The sequence below is a fragment of the Rutidosis leptorrhynchoides genome, chromosome 3, assembly GCF_046630445.1.
Source record: "Rutidosis leptorrhynchoides isolate AG116_Rl617_1_P2 chromosome 3, CSIRO_AGI_Rlap_v1, whole genome shotgun sequence".
Taxonomy (NCBI): domain Eukaryota; kingdom Viridiplantae; phylum Streptophyta; class Magnoliopsida; order Asterales; family Asteraceae; genus Rutidosis; species Rutidosis leptorrhynchoides.
This window is the reverse complement of record NC_092335.1, coordinates 368,638,449-368,655,684: the sequence shown is the minus strand read 5'-3', so window position 1 is coordinate 368,655,684 and position 17,236 is coordinate 368,638,449. Positions and strand designations below refer to the sequence as shown.

The 17,236-nt window shown below is 34.5% G+C and overlaps 1 protein-coding gene across 1 annotated transcript; it reads left to right on the top strand.

Moving 5' to 3' along the window:
* Nucleotides 1–4,072: 4,072 nt before the first annotated feature.
* LOC139901263 (uncharacterized) lies at nt 4,073–8,344 on the top strand. The gene is made up of 6 exons (XM_071883990.1): nt 4,073–4,283; nt 5,058–5,286; nt 5,406–5,761; nt 6,200–6,538; nt 7,042–7,169; nt 7,484–8,344. Exons 1-6 carry the CDS (start codon nt 4,073–4,075, stop codon nt 8,342–8,344), a joined length of 2,124 nt encoding a protein of 707 aa, XP_071740091.1.
* The last annotated feature ends 8,892 nt before the right edge of the window (nt 8,345–17,236 follow it).

Here is a 17,236-nt window from a genome sequence, read left to right as displayed (position 1 = left end):
CATGGAACATACGAAAGTTTTAATTGCATAAAAGTATACTCGGACGAAGATGACTCCGCACCGGCGGTGTCCGACAATTTGGATCCCGGTGTGTTTCCTCCAGCTGTTAAACCAGGTGCTGCGTCAACCGTTCCACCAGTTACAACACCCAAAGGGGTTAAGAGAACAATCGAAATCCCCACTCCGGCAAAGGAATTGGAACGCCCTAGCAACAGCAAGTATGATCTAATCTATCTCACTGTTTGATACATACACTAAGATTTGTTTATGTACATATAACTTTATATTTCCCGAGATGCCCTACATCCTGATATGAATCATTATCATGTGTTGCAGGTTTATTGTCACAACCTCTGACTCAGAAGAAGACACGGGTGCGGTTACAGTTACCTAGATGGATAGGAGTGGCCGGAAGAAGGCATGAAAAGGAACTGCGTATTTAAATAAATAGTTCCACCTGCTGAGTCATCGTTATGTTATTTACCATTTTTTTGAACAATGTTTGTTTCGTTGATTTTCCTCTTTGGTATTATGCTATGGCCTAAAAACTTATGGTTTATGGTTTTTGGATTTCTAATAAAGTTATGGTTCTGCCACATGATGTTGTTTGCACTAAGTTTACTTAAAACTCATTCTAACATGGATGATAATCTGTTTGGCACAATTACCTACTTGGTTGACCAACCAATCAATATAAGACCCATTTGTTTGACATTGTAGCCTTTTCCTCACAACCGACATACCTCCGCATTTTTCGTTCGTTGGTCCCAAGTTGGTTAAATATTTTCATGTTATGCGTTATCAAACGGCGACAGTCATTTCCCCCAGTTCCTATGGACCCATTGATGAGGTACGGTTGAAACCCGTTCCGACCCATTTTGCCCTGCAGGAAAAAAGGCTTCAGTCGTTTGCCTTCAAACACACCTCACAGTTGATGCCCATGTTCCAGGTATCATCGCTCAAGTTGCCCCTTTAGTGACCAGCCCTTTATTACTTCCAGTAATAAACTGCCTATATGATTGACCCGTTCATTTGCACCCGTATTGTCCTGTGTGCTGCAGGCCGTGTTCACTGGTAGGCTTTTTTTTATATATAGATAATATATATCACCACATTAGATGTCTGTGTTAATAACATTATACACCCATTAATGTCCAATAACAGGTAATACATTGATGTGGAGAGAGCAAACATTCTTTACATTGTCATTATTATGATTTTATGCCTAACCCTATTACTATTCAATGTTTGCAGAAAAGTGAAAGGACTCTGGAATGGGAAAAGCCCCTTCATACATTTATGTGCATCTCTATAAGAACCTATTTTATGCATCAACATATCCAAACATCTCGAATGGCATCAACTTCAAATACATCCACCGAGCACGCTAAGTTGCCAGGTCTGTTCTACAGCACTCTAATGCAGGGTCAAATTTTTTTGTTTAAAATATACATGTGACCCTTGCTCATGTCTAATTCACAGGACCATGGCCAGATCTGTCAATAGCGAGCAACACAAGTAATGGTCTATCAATTTACTCCTCAAGAACAACAACCCCGCTTGGGAAAACGTAAACGTTATCTGCCCTCAGGTTAAATGGCACTAGGGATCTTGATGAAGGTAATTTCAAAGTAATTTAAAAAGTAGCTTATGTTAGATCAATTTTAGTATTAATACCAAACCCTTTCTAATGTTATCCCTGTTCATGTACGGGAGGCAAACACAGAAGAAGGATTTGTTTTGTTACCAGACCTACCACTGCAATCAATTAAGATAGAATCAATCGCCACACCAATGCACGGTCAGCTCCAGCAGTTTATCGGACTGAAATTCGTCGGCCCCTTTCTCGGATCAGATTTCAGTAAGCCCATAGTAATTTACTTGAACAGTTTCATACTTACAAGTTCACCCTACGGCTTTATATACACCGGTTTGAATTTGCTAGCTATGTACATTATCAGCACCTCTCACACGTTACCTTTTTCAGAAGGACCAGTCGGCACCACCGATGCTCAAAGGCAACCAAGGACCACAACAGGTATGGATTCGTTCAAAGATCTCTTTTTAATGTTGCTATTATGAAATTATGGTTGTCATATTGTAAATTTGTAAAACTTATATGACTAATAATTAGGTTTGTAGTTACTATTATGATTATAGCTCATAATTATAATTATAATTATGAATATGATTACCATTGTTACTTTTATTATTATTAGATTTTAGTTACAGTTTATGTCACTATATAATTGCTAAAGGTCCATCATTTTCAATATGCCAAAAAACATTATTATAACTATAATTCATAATTATAATCATGAATATGATTACAGTCATGAATTTTTATTCTTATTATTTGTGGTTACTATTATGATTATAGCTCATAGTTAAAATTATAAATATAAATATGATTACCATTGTTAATTTTATTAGTATTAGATTATAGTTGCAATTTATGTCACTATATGATTGCTGAAGGGCCATCATTTTCAATAGGCCCAAAAACATTATTGTAACTATAGTTCATATATATAATTATGAATTTGATTACAGTTATGAATTTTTTGGTTACTATTTTTATTATTATTATGTTCTGCTGTATATATGTATAAGAGAAATGAAAAGAATGCCACTAATATAATGAATGACATATAAATTTAGCTTATTATGCAAGAGTGTTTATAGCTAAAGTTAAATAAAGATAAATAAAAAAATAACACGTATTTAACAAACGCAGGTGTGAGACGGGCAGGCTTGCAGACACCAACAAACACCATTAGAAAAAAAGCTTCTAATTCTTCAGGTCGTCTACTTCGCTTTCGAGCAACCTGCCAACCATTGATATTGTTCATATTCCATATACATCCAGCCATAGATAAATACTAACTACATTACTTACTTTTCCAGGTTCCGCCGTATCTTACCATAACCACGGCTCCCCTGCCTACACGTGCATGTTTTGCCACTCAAGAATGTGGTATGAGGAAAGAAGTAACAAACCCAAAAAAACCTCCAACCCAACCTTCTCTCTATGTTGCCAGAATGGAAAGGTCCTTCTACCAAAGCTTAAAGACCCTCCTTTGGTCTTGAAAACATTGCTCAACTATACTGACCACTCAACGGCCAAATTTAGAGAGCAAATTGGGATCTACAACAGCATGTTTGCATTCACATCTTTCGGGGCCAGAATTGACCACTCAATTAACCGTGGCCGCGGGCCTTACACATTTCGGATTAGTGGCCAAACATACCATAAAATTGGGTCGCTATTACCGGAAGAAGGGGGCGCTCCAGGGTATGCGCAACTATACTTTTACGACACACAAAATGAGGCCATAAATCGTATGTCTGCTTTCATGGGGTCCGTATCAAGCCAGCAGTTAGATGAAAACATCACCAACAATCTCATTAACATGTTAAATGAATTCAGTACGATTGCGCAGGCCTTCCGCATGGCCCGAGATTGGGCGGTTAACAATGCCACATCAAACTTTGAGCTGCGTTTGCTTTCTAAAACTACAAATACACGACAGTATAACGCTCCGAACGTCGCTGAGGTCGCGGCGTTGATAACGAGTGACTTTGGGCACTTCACAACTGCTCGGGATATTATTGTTCGAAAAAAAATTCACCACCACAGAGGATATCAGAGCTTCACCAACTGTACATGGCGTTGCAATATCCTTTGCTATTTCCCTACGGAGAAACGGGATACCACGAAGAAATACCATATCATAGTAACAGTGGCAGAAGGAAAACTAACAGAGGTTACGTTACCATGCGAGAATTCTATTGTTATCGGATTCAACAACGGGAAAATGAAGGAACAACTATACTTAGAGGCAGAAGGTTATTCCAACAATATTTAGTTGACGCTTACACAGCCGTTGAAGAACAAAGACTTAAGTGGCTAAGGAACCACCAGAATGAGCTCCGCATCGACCTCTAAAATAACGTGTGCGACGCTGTCACCCGAGGCGACACCAGAGCTAGCGCAATTGGGAAACGAATTATTCTTCCATCCTCACATACCGGCAGCCCGCGCTATATGGTGCAAAGCTACCAGGATACAATGGCTCTGTGTCGAGAATTTGATAATCCTGATTTGTTCATCACATTTACGTCAAATCTGAGATGGCCCGAAATAGAAGAGATGCTTTCATATATTGAAGGTCAGCGGGCACCTGATAGGCCAGAGATTGTTGCAAGGTTGTTCAAACAGAAGTTGGATGCCATGATGGCTGATATCATGAAAGCTCATGTCTTTGGCACATGTGAGGCAGGTATTACATCGCCCGCCTTTTTGACACACTCACCATTAGTTTTTCACATCTTATTTATTAGCCACACTATTTTTTCTTTTTACTGTCATCCCTGTATTAACAAACAAAAAAGTACGTTTTCACTCAATACGCTTAAATAGTAAGTATCCGGTTACTGTAGCCACCCCGCTTTCAAATGTTACTCGGGTACACTACTACTAACCTAATTGGAACATGTTACCCCTGACAACCGGGTCTGCCCGGGTAGGGTTGGCTCGACGTCCAAAAACGATATGGCTCGAAATGGTTCCTTGATGGCCACTGAACTGCATTTAACTGACTGACACAGATGGGGTCGGCCTCCTCCCCGGTTTGTACGTCAGTCAAACAAGAACCAACAGGTTTGACCGGGTCGAAACCCGTTGCATCCAACAATTTTCACTTGCCTTATTTTAAGAGTTAATCTAGGTATCTATTATTTTCCCCTTTTATTACCCTTTCTTATATTCTGACACATTACATCGTCAAGGTAAAATTCAAAATAATATAGACCGTCATGTTGGACCCGTCTACAGGACCCATTGCCCCCGCCTCTCTTTGTCAGACCCGGTGGTTTTCAATTAGGGTGTCCCATTTCTTAATTTTTACCCCGACGGCCGAATTTTTAAAAAAAAACCTTACCGACCAATATTGAGGGCTGCGCACCTGACAAACTTCCAACTGTTAAACTCAGCCCGTTTCACCCATTCCGTGTTTCACACCCGCAAAATAACCATTTTTAACCTTCTTTTGCAGGCATCTATATAATTGAATTTCAAAAACGCGGCTTGCCCCATGTACATATGTTGTTTTGGCTTACACCAGACTTTAAATGTAAAACACCGGAAGAGATTGACGATATCATATCTGCTAAAATACCATCTGAAACAGAAGATCCAACCGCTTTCAAAGCCGTAACTGACTACATGCTACATGGCCCGTGCGGTGGGAATATCCTGGACGCCCCTTGCATTATTGATAAAAGGTGTTCTAAGCATTTCCCGAAACCATACAACGCAGAAACAACAATAGACGAAACAATGGCCTAAAAGTCAGTAAAGGAAAGGGCACCCTTGACAACAGTTTTGTCGTACCTTACAATAGGTATCTCCTTCTCATATACAATACACATATAAATGTGGAGTGGTGTAATCGATCTCGGGCCATTAAGTACTTATTTAAATACTTAAACAAAGGACCTGATCGGGCAACTATATTAATTGAAGAAAACCTAGCCCCGGTTAACACCTCCACTTCAGAAGTGGTTACTGAGGTGGATGAAATCAAAAAATATTTAGACTGTCGGTATCTATCTCCGTGTGAAGCTGTTTGGAGAATGTTTTCATTCGACATTCACTTCTCTAAGCCATCGGTTATAAAGCTGTCATATCATCTACCAAATCACCATACAATCACACTACATGATTCACAGAATCTCCCTGCACTATTGCATAGGGAGAGTATCAAGGAAACCATGTTCACCGACTTGCTTGAACTTAACAAACGAGACCCCACTGCTTGAAGCCTCACTTATGCAAAAATCCCTAAGCATTATGTTTGGAATCAGGATGCCAGAACATGGACACGTCAAAAATAGAGAACCTGCATTGGCCGTATCGTCTACTCGCACCCAGCATCAGGAGAACGTTATTATCTGAGGTTGTTGTTAAATAAAGTAAAAGGCCCCGAAACATATGAAGAAATACGTACAGTCGATGGAATTCTACATCCCACATTTAAAGATGCATGTTTCGCCTCTGGGTTGATCAATGATGATAGAGAGTGGACAGAAGCTATAACTGAAGCTAGGTTATGGGCATCTGGTGCACAACTGCGGGATATGTTTGTCACAATTCTACTTTTTTGAAACGTGACTAAACCACTCAACCTTTGGGAAGCAAATTGGGAAGCTTTGGCAGAAGATATCCTCCACAAGAAACGCAAACTATACAACTTCCCTGATTTGACGTTGAGTGAGGCTCAACTTAGAAATTATTGTTTGTTGGAAATTCAAAGTATCTTGAATAAAAATGGTAAATCGTTAAGAGATATCCCAGATCTACCACAACCTGACCCCACACTCTTAACACAACTCGACAATCGTCTAATTCGCGAAGAATTGAACTACAATCTAGCAGATTTGCAAGCTGAACATCAAACCCTCTACGCGTCACTCAACCCAGAACAACTTAACATTTACAATGAGATGATTTCAGCAGTAACACAACAAGCGGGGGGTTTTTTTTTTTATATGGTCCCGAAGGTACCGGGAAAACTTTCGTCTACAAGACCATTCTTGCAAAGCTAAGGTCCAAAAAATTGATAGCCCTAGCAGTGGTATCGTCAGGTGATTTCCATATACACTCAATTAATTTTTATCAAAGAGTCATCAATATCATTCATCTTCTCCTCCTGTAACTCTCTTCAACTTTTCCCATTTTTAAGGTCAATCTATTTTTAATAGTAACATAATTATCTTATGTTACTATTTTACATTACAAGTACATTTTATTGCATTATAAAAAAACGCAGAAGAAATAAGATTTTCATAGCTTTTCCCTCTTTTCCCGGAAACCTATTCATTTTGCAAAAAACATGATGCATAAAAAGTCAACAAATAACTCACTAACATATACCAACGTGGCTACTTTTATTACATTTTAGGGCTGACTATCACTAAGAACCAAAAAACCAAACGCATTTTGCCACATACGCAAAAAATAACATTCTATATATGCAGGTATCGCTTCACTACTTTTGCCTGAAGGTCGAACTGCCCACAGTAGATTCGTCATCCCTCTTGACCTTATGGAGAACAGAACGTGTGGTATAAAGCAAAAAATTCATCTTGCAGAACTGATGCAACAAGTCAGATTAATCATTTAGGACGAAGCCCCCATGACTCAGAGGTTTGCATTTGAAGCTTTAGACAAAACCCTAAGGGATATTTTGGGTGCTAAGGATGAAATAAATAGAGGCAAGCTATTTGGCAGAGTACCTATTCTACTGGGGGTGATTTCAGACAAATATTGCCCGTAATACCAAAAGGAAAAAGACAGGAAGTTGTTCAAGCTCGCATCAACCGATCTGATTTGTGGCAACACTGTCGGCTTCACACCCTCTCCCGCATTATGCGGGTCAACGAATACACATTCGATGGTCACGTTGATCCTCGAAAATAGGAATTCAATAGATGGATTCTAGATATTGGAGACGGTAAAGTTGCAGCTGTTTGTAAAGATGGAGAAGAGGAACCAACATGGATAGAAATTCCAGAACAATTCATAGTAAAATCGGAGAAACCTCCAATTGACGCGGTTGTTGATACCATTTTCCCTGATTTTCTTCAAAGGTATAAAAACGAAGACTACTTGTGTGAAAGGACAATTTTAACACCATGCAACGATGACGCGGACCAGATAAACAAACATATGTTTAAGAAGCTAGAGGGACGAACTATGATATACAAAAGCTCGGATGAAATATGCAAAGGCTCAACCGACGCATACGATCAGCACCAAGCGTATCCGGTAGAATATTTAAATAAATTAAACTTCCCCGGGGTACCTCCGCACAAGCTGAAACTGAAGATAGGTCAGCCAATCATGTTGTTACGAAATTTATATCCCAGCGCCGGACTGTGTAACGGGACCCGTCTAATCATTACAGACTTTCAAAAATTCGTTATTCAGGTGCGCATCATTACTGGTTCCCATGTAGGTGATATGGTCATTATACCCAGAATTGTTCTAACTTCCGCCCAAACAAAGTGGCCTTTTGTTATGCAACGCATTCAATTTCCTGTTAGGCCATGCTATGCGATGACGATTAACAAGAGCCAGGGCCAATCACTCGATTATGTCGGCATCTACTTACCGAGGCCAGTTTTCAGCCACGGACAACTATACGTCGCACTATCAAGAGTCACTAACCCCGATGGTCTAAAAATAGTCATGGTTGGCGATAATGAAGGCCGACTTCCTAATCACACAAGAAACGTTGTTTACAAGGAAACCTTCCACAACCTTCAACCAAACATCTAAAGGTTTACCCTATCTTTACCCTGTTATTGTGCCTGATTCTATTACCTATTTATTCCAAACACATTTTTATCCCCGGCCCTAACATACACCCTATTTCTCAGGTGGCACTCATATCTGGGCCCCACAGTATTCTGCACTTTGTATGTGCTGGCATTCTCAACGAAATCAGCTACTCTTACGCAGGTTACTTTTGGATTCCTCGTAAATTCTGTGTCATCCCATTAACTTCATTTAGAAAGATATCTGTGTAGAATTTTTCAAATAAATATTTAACTATTAATTAACTATTTTTAAGTTTAAATGTTTCCCTACTTTAGGGGGTGATTCTCCATTATTAATTTTTTTTTGTTTTACCCCCAGCACTTCTTTTTTATACACCTTTTTCATTATTTCATTTTTTAGTCCTGATTGTGTTTCCTATATGAATTCTATTTTCATTCCTTACTAGACCTGTAAATAATTTGTCTAAGATGTAGATCACTTATGAGCAATCAATTAACATGACCTTTCTCTTTGGGATGCTATATTCATAAACACATGATTGATTTTGCAAGGGAAATCTACAGTTAATGAGTATTTTGAATACACTAGGTCTATGATCTTTACATCCGGTAGGAAAATCTAACAGTTGCATGCTTACATAAAATCTAACAGTTGCATGCTTACATAGTCTGTGTTGGTTAACTCGATAGCTTACATCTCATCAGGTAATGTGTACAGCCTGCTGTTGTCGTTATTGTTTACGCTAATTGTACTTTTATTTGTCGCTAAAGTTCTCAGTTTATATTCCATTTACGCTGCACAATTCAGTCAAATTGTAGCCTACCGTTTCAATCGTTATTCAGCTCTTAAATATATTGATTGGTTATCGTCATTGTATATCCTTTTAACACACCACTGGAAGTCATACAATTGACCATTTATTTGTGCAGGTATCCGGTCCTTCTTCGTCCAGTCGGTCGCCTTACAAAATACAAAACATGTTCTAGCAACATTTATGTGACTCATGAGGTCTGCTGTGATTACCTAACCAGAATTCTTCTCAATACTATGTTGCATATTGAATTGGACTTTTGGAGTCTCTTGAATCGCGCCTGTAACATGGCTAATAGCTTTATTTTCGCATACACGTCGTTTGTAATTGTTGGCATATACATTTACTCCATTCTGCATTAGTATGTGAAACTTAAGAAAAAAATCAATAAACGCAAATATTTCAGCATATCGTTGCCCACAATCACTTTGTAGCTATTACACATCTTTGAAAGTCACCGTTAACGTCAACCGACATGCCCTCCATTAAACATGCCACGTGCAACGCACGGGCATTGACCACTAGTTCTTATTTCAATTTTAGATTCTTCATTGAATTATTATTTATCTATTTTATTTATTTGTACGTTTACTTTACCTTTAATTATGAGCTAAATTTGTTAGTATTTACTTAAATATAGTAAACTCTAACAATGATTATAGTCGTATGATTTAATAATATTGTGACCATGATTATAGATTATATGTTTAATCGTTTAGACATTGTTATAAAAATCTTGTGCTTGGATTGATTAAATAGGTGATTCCTTAAATTGTTATTCTCGATGGTTGTGAAATCAGATTTGTGAACCAAGCAAATTTAATTGATGACTTGTATTATTTCATAACTAGATTGGAATAGTGGTGTAAACTTGTTAGCTACCCACTATAGGTTTAGGGAACGTGAACCAACCTAACTTAGATTAGGTCATACTTTCTAGTTAATTGATTGTGAGCTTCTTACCTTATTAAGATTAGTTAGGCAGCTAGTTGAAAGAAGTAAAGGCAGTGCCAATTGTAGGAATCGATTGACAACTATAATTGCATGATCAACTCAATATCTATGTACTTAATTTAAGACAATCCATGCTAGTGTGAACGAATTCTAAGTAAATACCTTTTTATCTATTGAATTACTTTAGTTTTGTTTCCACAAGTCAAAGAGTTTTCTCGAACCTCCAAGTTAAGCTAAATTTGGTTTTCAATTAATTAATTTTATCAACACATTTCTCTCTGAGGAACGAACTTTACTTACTATTATCCCTTACTACGATCGAGAACAGTTGCTTGTAGAGTAATAATTGGTAGTAATTTGTATCGTATTATTAAGGGTAGACAATATCACATCAACGATGGTGGTTAGTGGGTGGGGGCGGTGGACGGTGGTGGGTGAAAGGCGGTGGTTAGTGGTGGAGGAGGGTAGTGGTTAGTGATGGATGATGGGTGATATATCGGGTGGTGGTAGTGCTGGGTGGTGTTGGTTGGATAAGGGTAGTGGTTGGTGGGTGAAGGTAATGGTGGGTGAAGGGTTGTAGTTAGTGGTGGTTAGTGGGTGGTTGGTGGTGGTTGTGGTGGGCGGTTGGGGAGGGTGGTGGTGGTGGGTAGTGGGGGTGGGTGCTGGTGGTGGACTGGTTCCTGGTGGTGTGGTGGTAGGGATGGCAATGGATCGGATATGGAGCGGGTGATGCCGTATCCACATCCATATCCATTTAGTTTTTGTTCATCCATATCCATATCCATATCCGTTTAGTTTCAGGTCATTCATCCATATCCATATCCAATGGATTAAGCGGGTTAATGGATATCCAATGGATATTAAAAAAATGTTATGATATTTTCTAATATGTGATTAAAATAAAAATGTAGTATAGCAGAAATAAATATAACATGACATATTTAAAATCTATCTATAAGAATGTGTAATCTTTGTCGAAGATATAACAAAATTTGTTAAATGTTACTATAAAACATGGATTATGAAAAACTAAATATGAAAATTGTAAGTTTATTTTATTAGATATGCGTATTTTATTGTAATATATTATAGTTATTTCATTATAAGGTTGAAAGCAAAATATAAATCTAACGGTAAATGAATTTGTAATAGTAAATATGTAAGCATATATCTATATTTATGTATTTTTGTAAGTATTTCGGGTGGTAATGGATATATCCATGGATGAAACTTTTCATCCATGTCCATATCCATATCCATTTAGGTTCATCCATATCCGTATCCATATCCATTTAGGTTCGTCCATATCCATCACGAAGCGGGTGGATCGGGTGGATATCCACCGGATCGGGTGACCATTGCCATCCCTATGTGGTGGTGATTGATGGTGGTGGTGGGTGGCGTGGTATTTTTGTTATGTTTGCATGTGAAAAATGAAATATATGATGATAATATATAAGTATCATTATTACTAAGATTATATAAAAAAAAAACATCATATAGGTTATTGGTAAAAACAAGGAGGTTCCATTCATGTGGTCTTGTGTTCGAATCCTATTTCGTGCAACAATTAGTTTCTCTCGGGCAGCTCGACTCGTGTTTAAAACGGGCTTACGAACTATTCGATCCATATAGGATCGATTAACTCGTTCGATTACTAAACGAGTTTTCGAGCGAGTCGAGTCGAATATTAACATTTTCATACTTGGCTCATGAAACTAATCGAACAATATTTTTTGTTCGAACTCGACTCGAGTTCGAACTCGACTTGACTTCGAACTCGTTAAAGTTCAAAATCGAAATAGACGAACTCAAACTCGAGTAGTTTTTTAAAAGCTCGGTTCATAAAAGGCCATAGTTTGAACAGGTCTAGATAGACCTTCTAATATATTAATAGAGTCCATATATGACCTATTTCCTTTATTTTCTGGAGACCTAATGGACCCAAATGGTTAACCCAATGGACCCAACTTTTGGTGTATGAGTCTTGATTGCTAGGCATGTGTATATAATAGATTATGTGACAGTGGCCAAAGTGTTTCGTGTTCCACTAATGAGTAATGCGTCAAATTTCAAGAAAGTGCACGAAGAGATGTTGAATGTACATTTGGTATAATTCAAGGTAAGTTAATCATTTTTAAAATTCCAGCTGAAAACTACGAACTTACAGAAATGAGATGACAATTGCACAATTGTATAATACTGCACAACTTAATACAAGAAGATAATGATATTGTAATTCGTTCACTTGAAGAAGAGATGATTGTTGACTTAAATTACCGGTCTCAACAAGATTTTAGAAATCGCAAAAGTAATTTAAATCAAGATTTAGAGAATAGTAGACTTCGTAAGATTTGTTAGCATCTTGAGCTATTTATGTTGAATATCATTGTACGCTACATTCATTCAGTTATCAAAACATATCACGTTAACAATATCTAATTGAGCATGTATGTATTCTTCCACGAAAACTTTCAGCTTTTAAATTTATTGCACTTTTTAATTTTAGGATATCTAAATTATTTAATTTCTACTTTTATGAATTATAATAATTAATAATATAAAAAAGGAGGTGATATATTCAAATTCAAATTAAATAGATTCACCATTTTTAATGGTATCTTTCAAAAACGTCTTTTAATTAATTTTATCAAAAAATTTGTGTATGACATGATTTAAGACCATTTGCAGAGGTGACGGAGTGATGGGGCGTGATGGAGTGTTTTTGCGGGGTATAATGCTGATTTGGCAAATGTGATGGCGTGAGGGCGTGATGGAGTTTGTAGTGGTAGGCGTGATGGTTGTGTGATGGGTTAAATTGGTCTCACATTTTAATTTTGTTTTTCATTTTTGTTTGAATTATTAGTATTATTGTTATTATTTTTTACAGGTAACCCGTATAATAATATATATGTATATATGTATATGTATATTTAATATTTACATTATATCATTTAGGGTTTAAAAAGTATTTTTAGTATTTTAAAAAATTATTTTGTAAACATTTATAAACGTTAGGGACTAAATGTGTAATTTGTTATAATGTATCGTCTTCTTCCTTTCTCCAGATCCCCAATTTCAATTTCTTTCTTTTATTTTCTTCCATCTTCATCAAAATTATTACAGATCAAACATTAAAAATTAAATTACTACAGCATATTTCAACGGATAGTTTTGAAGCAGCCAATCAGAAGCCATCAAGCATTGAACATGTTGGAAATATGTTCTCGGGTTGGCTACGGTTCGACCGTGATTTGACCGTGGTACATATATTTCGAAGATATGCCCATGACATTAAATAATAAAAGTCCATTTATCCTATTCGGTCACACACAAAGGCCAATCGTAAAATTGTTTGATATACCTTCCAATCGGAAATTAATTTATTAATCATTAGTTAATAGTTTAATAAATTAAGTATGTTTTTTTTTATGTGTTTACATATACTTACAAATCTAAATATGTAGAGATTTGATTAGATTTTGCAAATCATATATAAGATATAAGATTTGATTTGATTTATAAAATATGATTTGATTTTGTAAATCTTATTTTATATAAAAATTTAATTTTGCAAATCTTTCCAAATCTTCATTTATTATATTTGTACTATATGTATTATTGTATCAATTATGTAATATATAATACCAAGTCTTGGTATTGGAAATATATACAAAAGATACAAAACACACATACAAAAATGCTATTTTCTTTCACATTTTCAAGTAACCAAAATACTTGAAATCTATAATTGGGTTCCGTTTTTTGTGGAAATAAGGAAGAAGAAAAGATCCGTTAAGTAGAAGGTATAGATCGAAACAAGGTTGGAAATTTGAGTGTCTACCGTTTAGAGGAACTCTTCTTTGAGTTTTTAAATTCGATCTTCAAAAGGCTACAAAGGTTGTATTCTAATCTTCTCTTGTTCGGTTTCGTTAATTTGTTTTGTTTACTAAAGTTTTGTACAATGATCCGTGGAAGAGTATGATTTTGTAATATTTTAAAAATGCTTCCGCTCGCTTTGGATTTGTATCATACTCCATTAGTGGTATCAGAGCCATCTTGTACAAGTTTTAGCAAACTTTTCTTATGATATTTAGTTTTGATGGATGCGTTGTGCATGATTCTTGGAGATGATCATGCATAACAAACATGCAAAACAAGTATCATGATTTATGTTTTATATTTCCTAAATACTAATTTGAATCTTGGATTTTGGCAAAATGTAAAATGGGTTAAACTCATTTTTTTCATTTAAGATATTTTTTCAGCTTGGACAGTCCGTCTTTGATGGACTGTTTCGGGGCTTTAAACTCAATATTATTGTATGAGACCAATTGCATTTGAAAGCTGACTGAAAGAACTTAAATTTAAAAAAAAAATCATCGAAAACGGATTAGAAATGAGTAAGATATGGCATTTAAAGTTGCATATATGAATCTGCCAAAATTCGAAAATTTTATTAGTAGCTTGCATGTTGACTATTAAAGATTCAATGTTTAGGAAAATAAAGTACATAAATTATATTCATGTTTTACATGAAATCAGAAAATTAAAATTATTAATTTTAGACTTTATGCCTTGTTAAAAAGTGAATAAATCTCCAACATATTTTGATTCACTTATTATGTTTGTTTGGATGGTTTTGGCATGAAAATCATACTTGCAAATATGAAGTGGGTTTACATACATACATAAGTTATGTAAAGAAGGATTGATTATTTTGTGTGACATTAAGTGTTTAAATCAATCTTAATCGAAACATGTTTCATGAAAATGGATATTTGGCACTCCATTTGTTATGTATGTGATTGTTGTATGAAATCGGTAGTATTTGCCTCAATAAGACCCTTGTTGAAAGGACCCGTTCATATACATTATAAACGATTCACAATAGTTGATTACATTGCGAGGTATTTGACCTCTATATGATACATTTTACAAACAATGCATTCGTTTTTAAAAGACAAACTTTCTTTACATCGAAAATTGACAGGCATGCATACCATTTCATAATATCCACTATCCAACTATAAATTGATTTAATAATAATCTTTGATGAACTCAATGACTCGAATGCAACGTTCTTCGAAATATACTATGAAAGACTCCAAGTAATATCTTTAAAATGAGCAAATGCACAGCGGAAGATTTCTTTAACACCTGAGAATAAACATGCTTTAAAGTGTCAACCAAAAGGTTGGTGAGTTCATTAGTTTATCATAATCATTAATTTCCATCATTTTAATAGACCACAAGAATTTCATTTCCAGTTCTCATAAATATACGTCCCATGCATAGAGACAAAAATAATCATTCATATGGTGAACACCTGGTAACCGACATTAACTAGATACATATAAGAATATCCCCTATCATTCCGGGATCCTCCTTCGGACATGATATAAATTTCGAAGTACTAAAGCATCCGGTACTTTGGATGGGGTTTGTTAGGCCCAATAGATCTATCTTTAGGATTCGCGTTAATTAGGGTGTCTGTTCCCTAATTCTTAGATTACCAGACTTTAATAAAAAGGGGCATATTCGATTTCGATAATTCAACCATAGAATGTAGTTTCAATTACTTGTGTCTATTTCGCCAAACATTTATAAAAGCGCATGTATTCTCAGTCCCAAAAATATAAAGGGTAAAAAGGCAAATGAAACTCACCATACTGTATTTCATAGTAAAAATACATATAACATCATTGAACAAGTGCAAGGTTGGCCTCGGATTCACGAACCTAAATTAATTATATATATTTATGTGTTGGTCAATATTTGTCTAACAAATTAGGTCAAGTCATAGTGTACCACAATCCTAATGCTCGAGACTAATATGCAAAAGTCAACAAAAGTAAATTTGACTCAAAATAATTTCCAAAAATCTATACATGATTAATATATAGTTTAAATATCGCCGTTTTATATTTTTAAATATTTTTTAAAAAATTTATTAGAGTAAATAATATAATTTATTTATTAATAAATAAAATTTTAAATTAAATTTATATAATAAAATATACTTTTATATATATTAAGTAATAAAATTTATAGGGTTCATTTAATACCATAAAGATAATAAGATAGGTATTATTAAAGTAAGTTATTACATGTAGTAAAATATGTTTGTATCACATATTTATTTGATAAAATAATATCTATAATGATAGCAAGTAAAAGTTGTATTATTTTGTAATAATAATTATTATTATAAAAATATCAATATTTATAATCACTAAGATGACATTATGATAAAACGATAATTCTAATTATGATAACTTTAATATTTACGATAATTTTTAATATTATCTTTAAAATAATAATTCTATTTAAAATAATAATAATAATGATATTTTATAGTAACAATGACATTTCTATTAAAATGATAATTTTTGTTAAAATGATAGTTTTAATACTAACGATACTTTTAATAATAATAGTAATGATAAAAATAATAAGAACGATAATTTTATCTAAATCAATATCTTATAATATTTTAATTTCATCATGATACTCTTACTCATTATTTCCTAATCGTTTGGTTTAATAGCCTTTAATCGTCTTTTATATCGTGTTTATAATAATGATAATAATAGTAATCAAAATAATTAGGTGTTACAAATATTTATTTTAATTACACTAATATTAATAATGATAGTTACTATAACATTATTAACGATAATAATAATTATCTTAATGATAATATAGTAATAATAATAATAACAATAACAATAACCATTTTTAAATAATGATATATATATTAATAATGATAATAATAATAATAATAATACTAATACTAATAATAATAATAATAATAATAATAATAATAATAATAATAATAATAATAATAATAATAATAATAATTGGATAATAATAATAATAATACTAATTATAACTTTAACGATAATAACGATAGTAATAATAAAAAATTAACAATTTTTAATGATAAATCCCTTTTATTGATAAAGATAATAATAATCATAAAAATAAGATAAAACTAGAACGATGATAAAAACGACGATAATAATAATCATTTTTAATAAAAATATCGAAAATTTAATTGATTATAACTTCTAATCCATTCATCGAAACCATTCGATATCTAAAGGAAAAGTTCTTAATTT

Bases quoted from the DNA above. Each gene is read 5' to 3' on its own strand.
- LOC139901263 (XM_071883990.1), top strand. From the start codon at position 4,073: ATGGCTCTGTGTCGAGAATTTGATAATCCTGATTTGTTCATCACATTT. The intron at 4,284-5,057 runs GTATTACATCGC...CTTCTTTTGCAG, and splicing joins CTTTGGCACATGTGAGGCAG to GCATCTATATAATTGAATTT. The intron at 5,287-5,405 runs GTGTTCTAAGCA...ACCTTACAATAG, and splicing joins CCTTGCATTATTGATAAAAG to GTATCTCCTTCTCATATACA.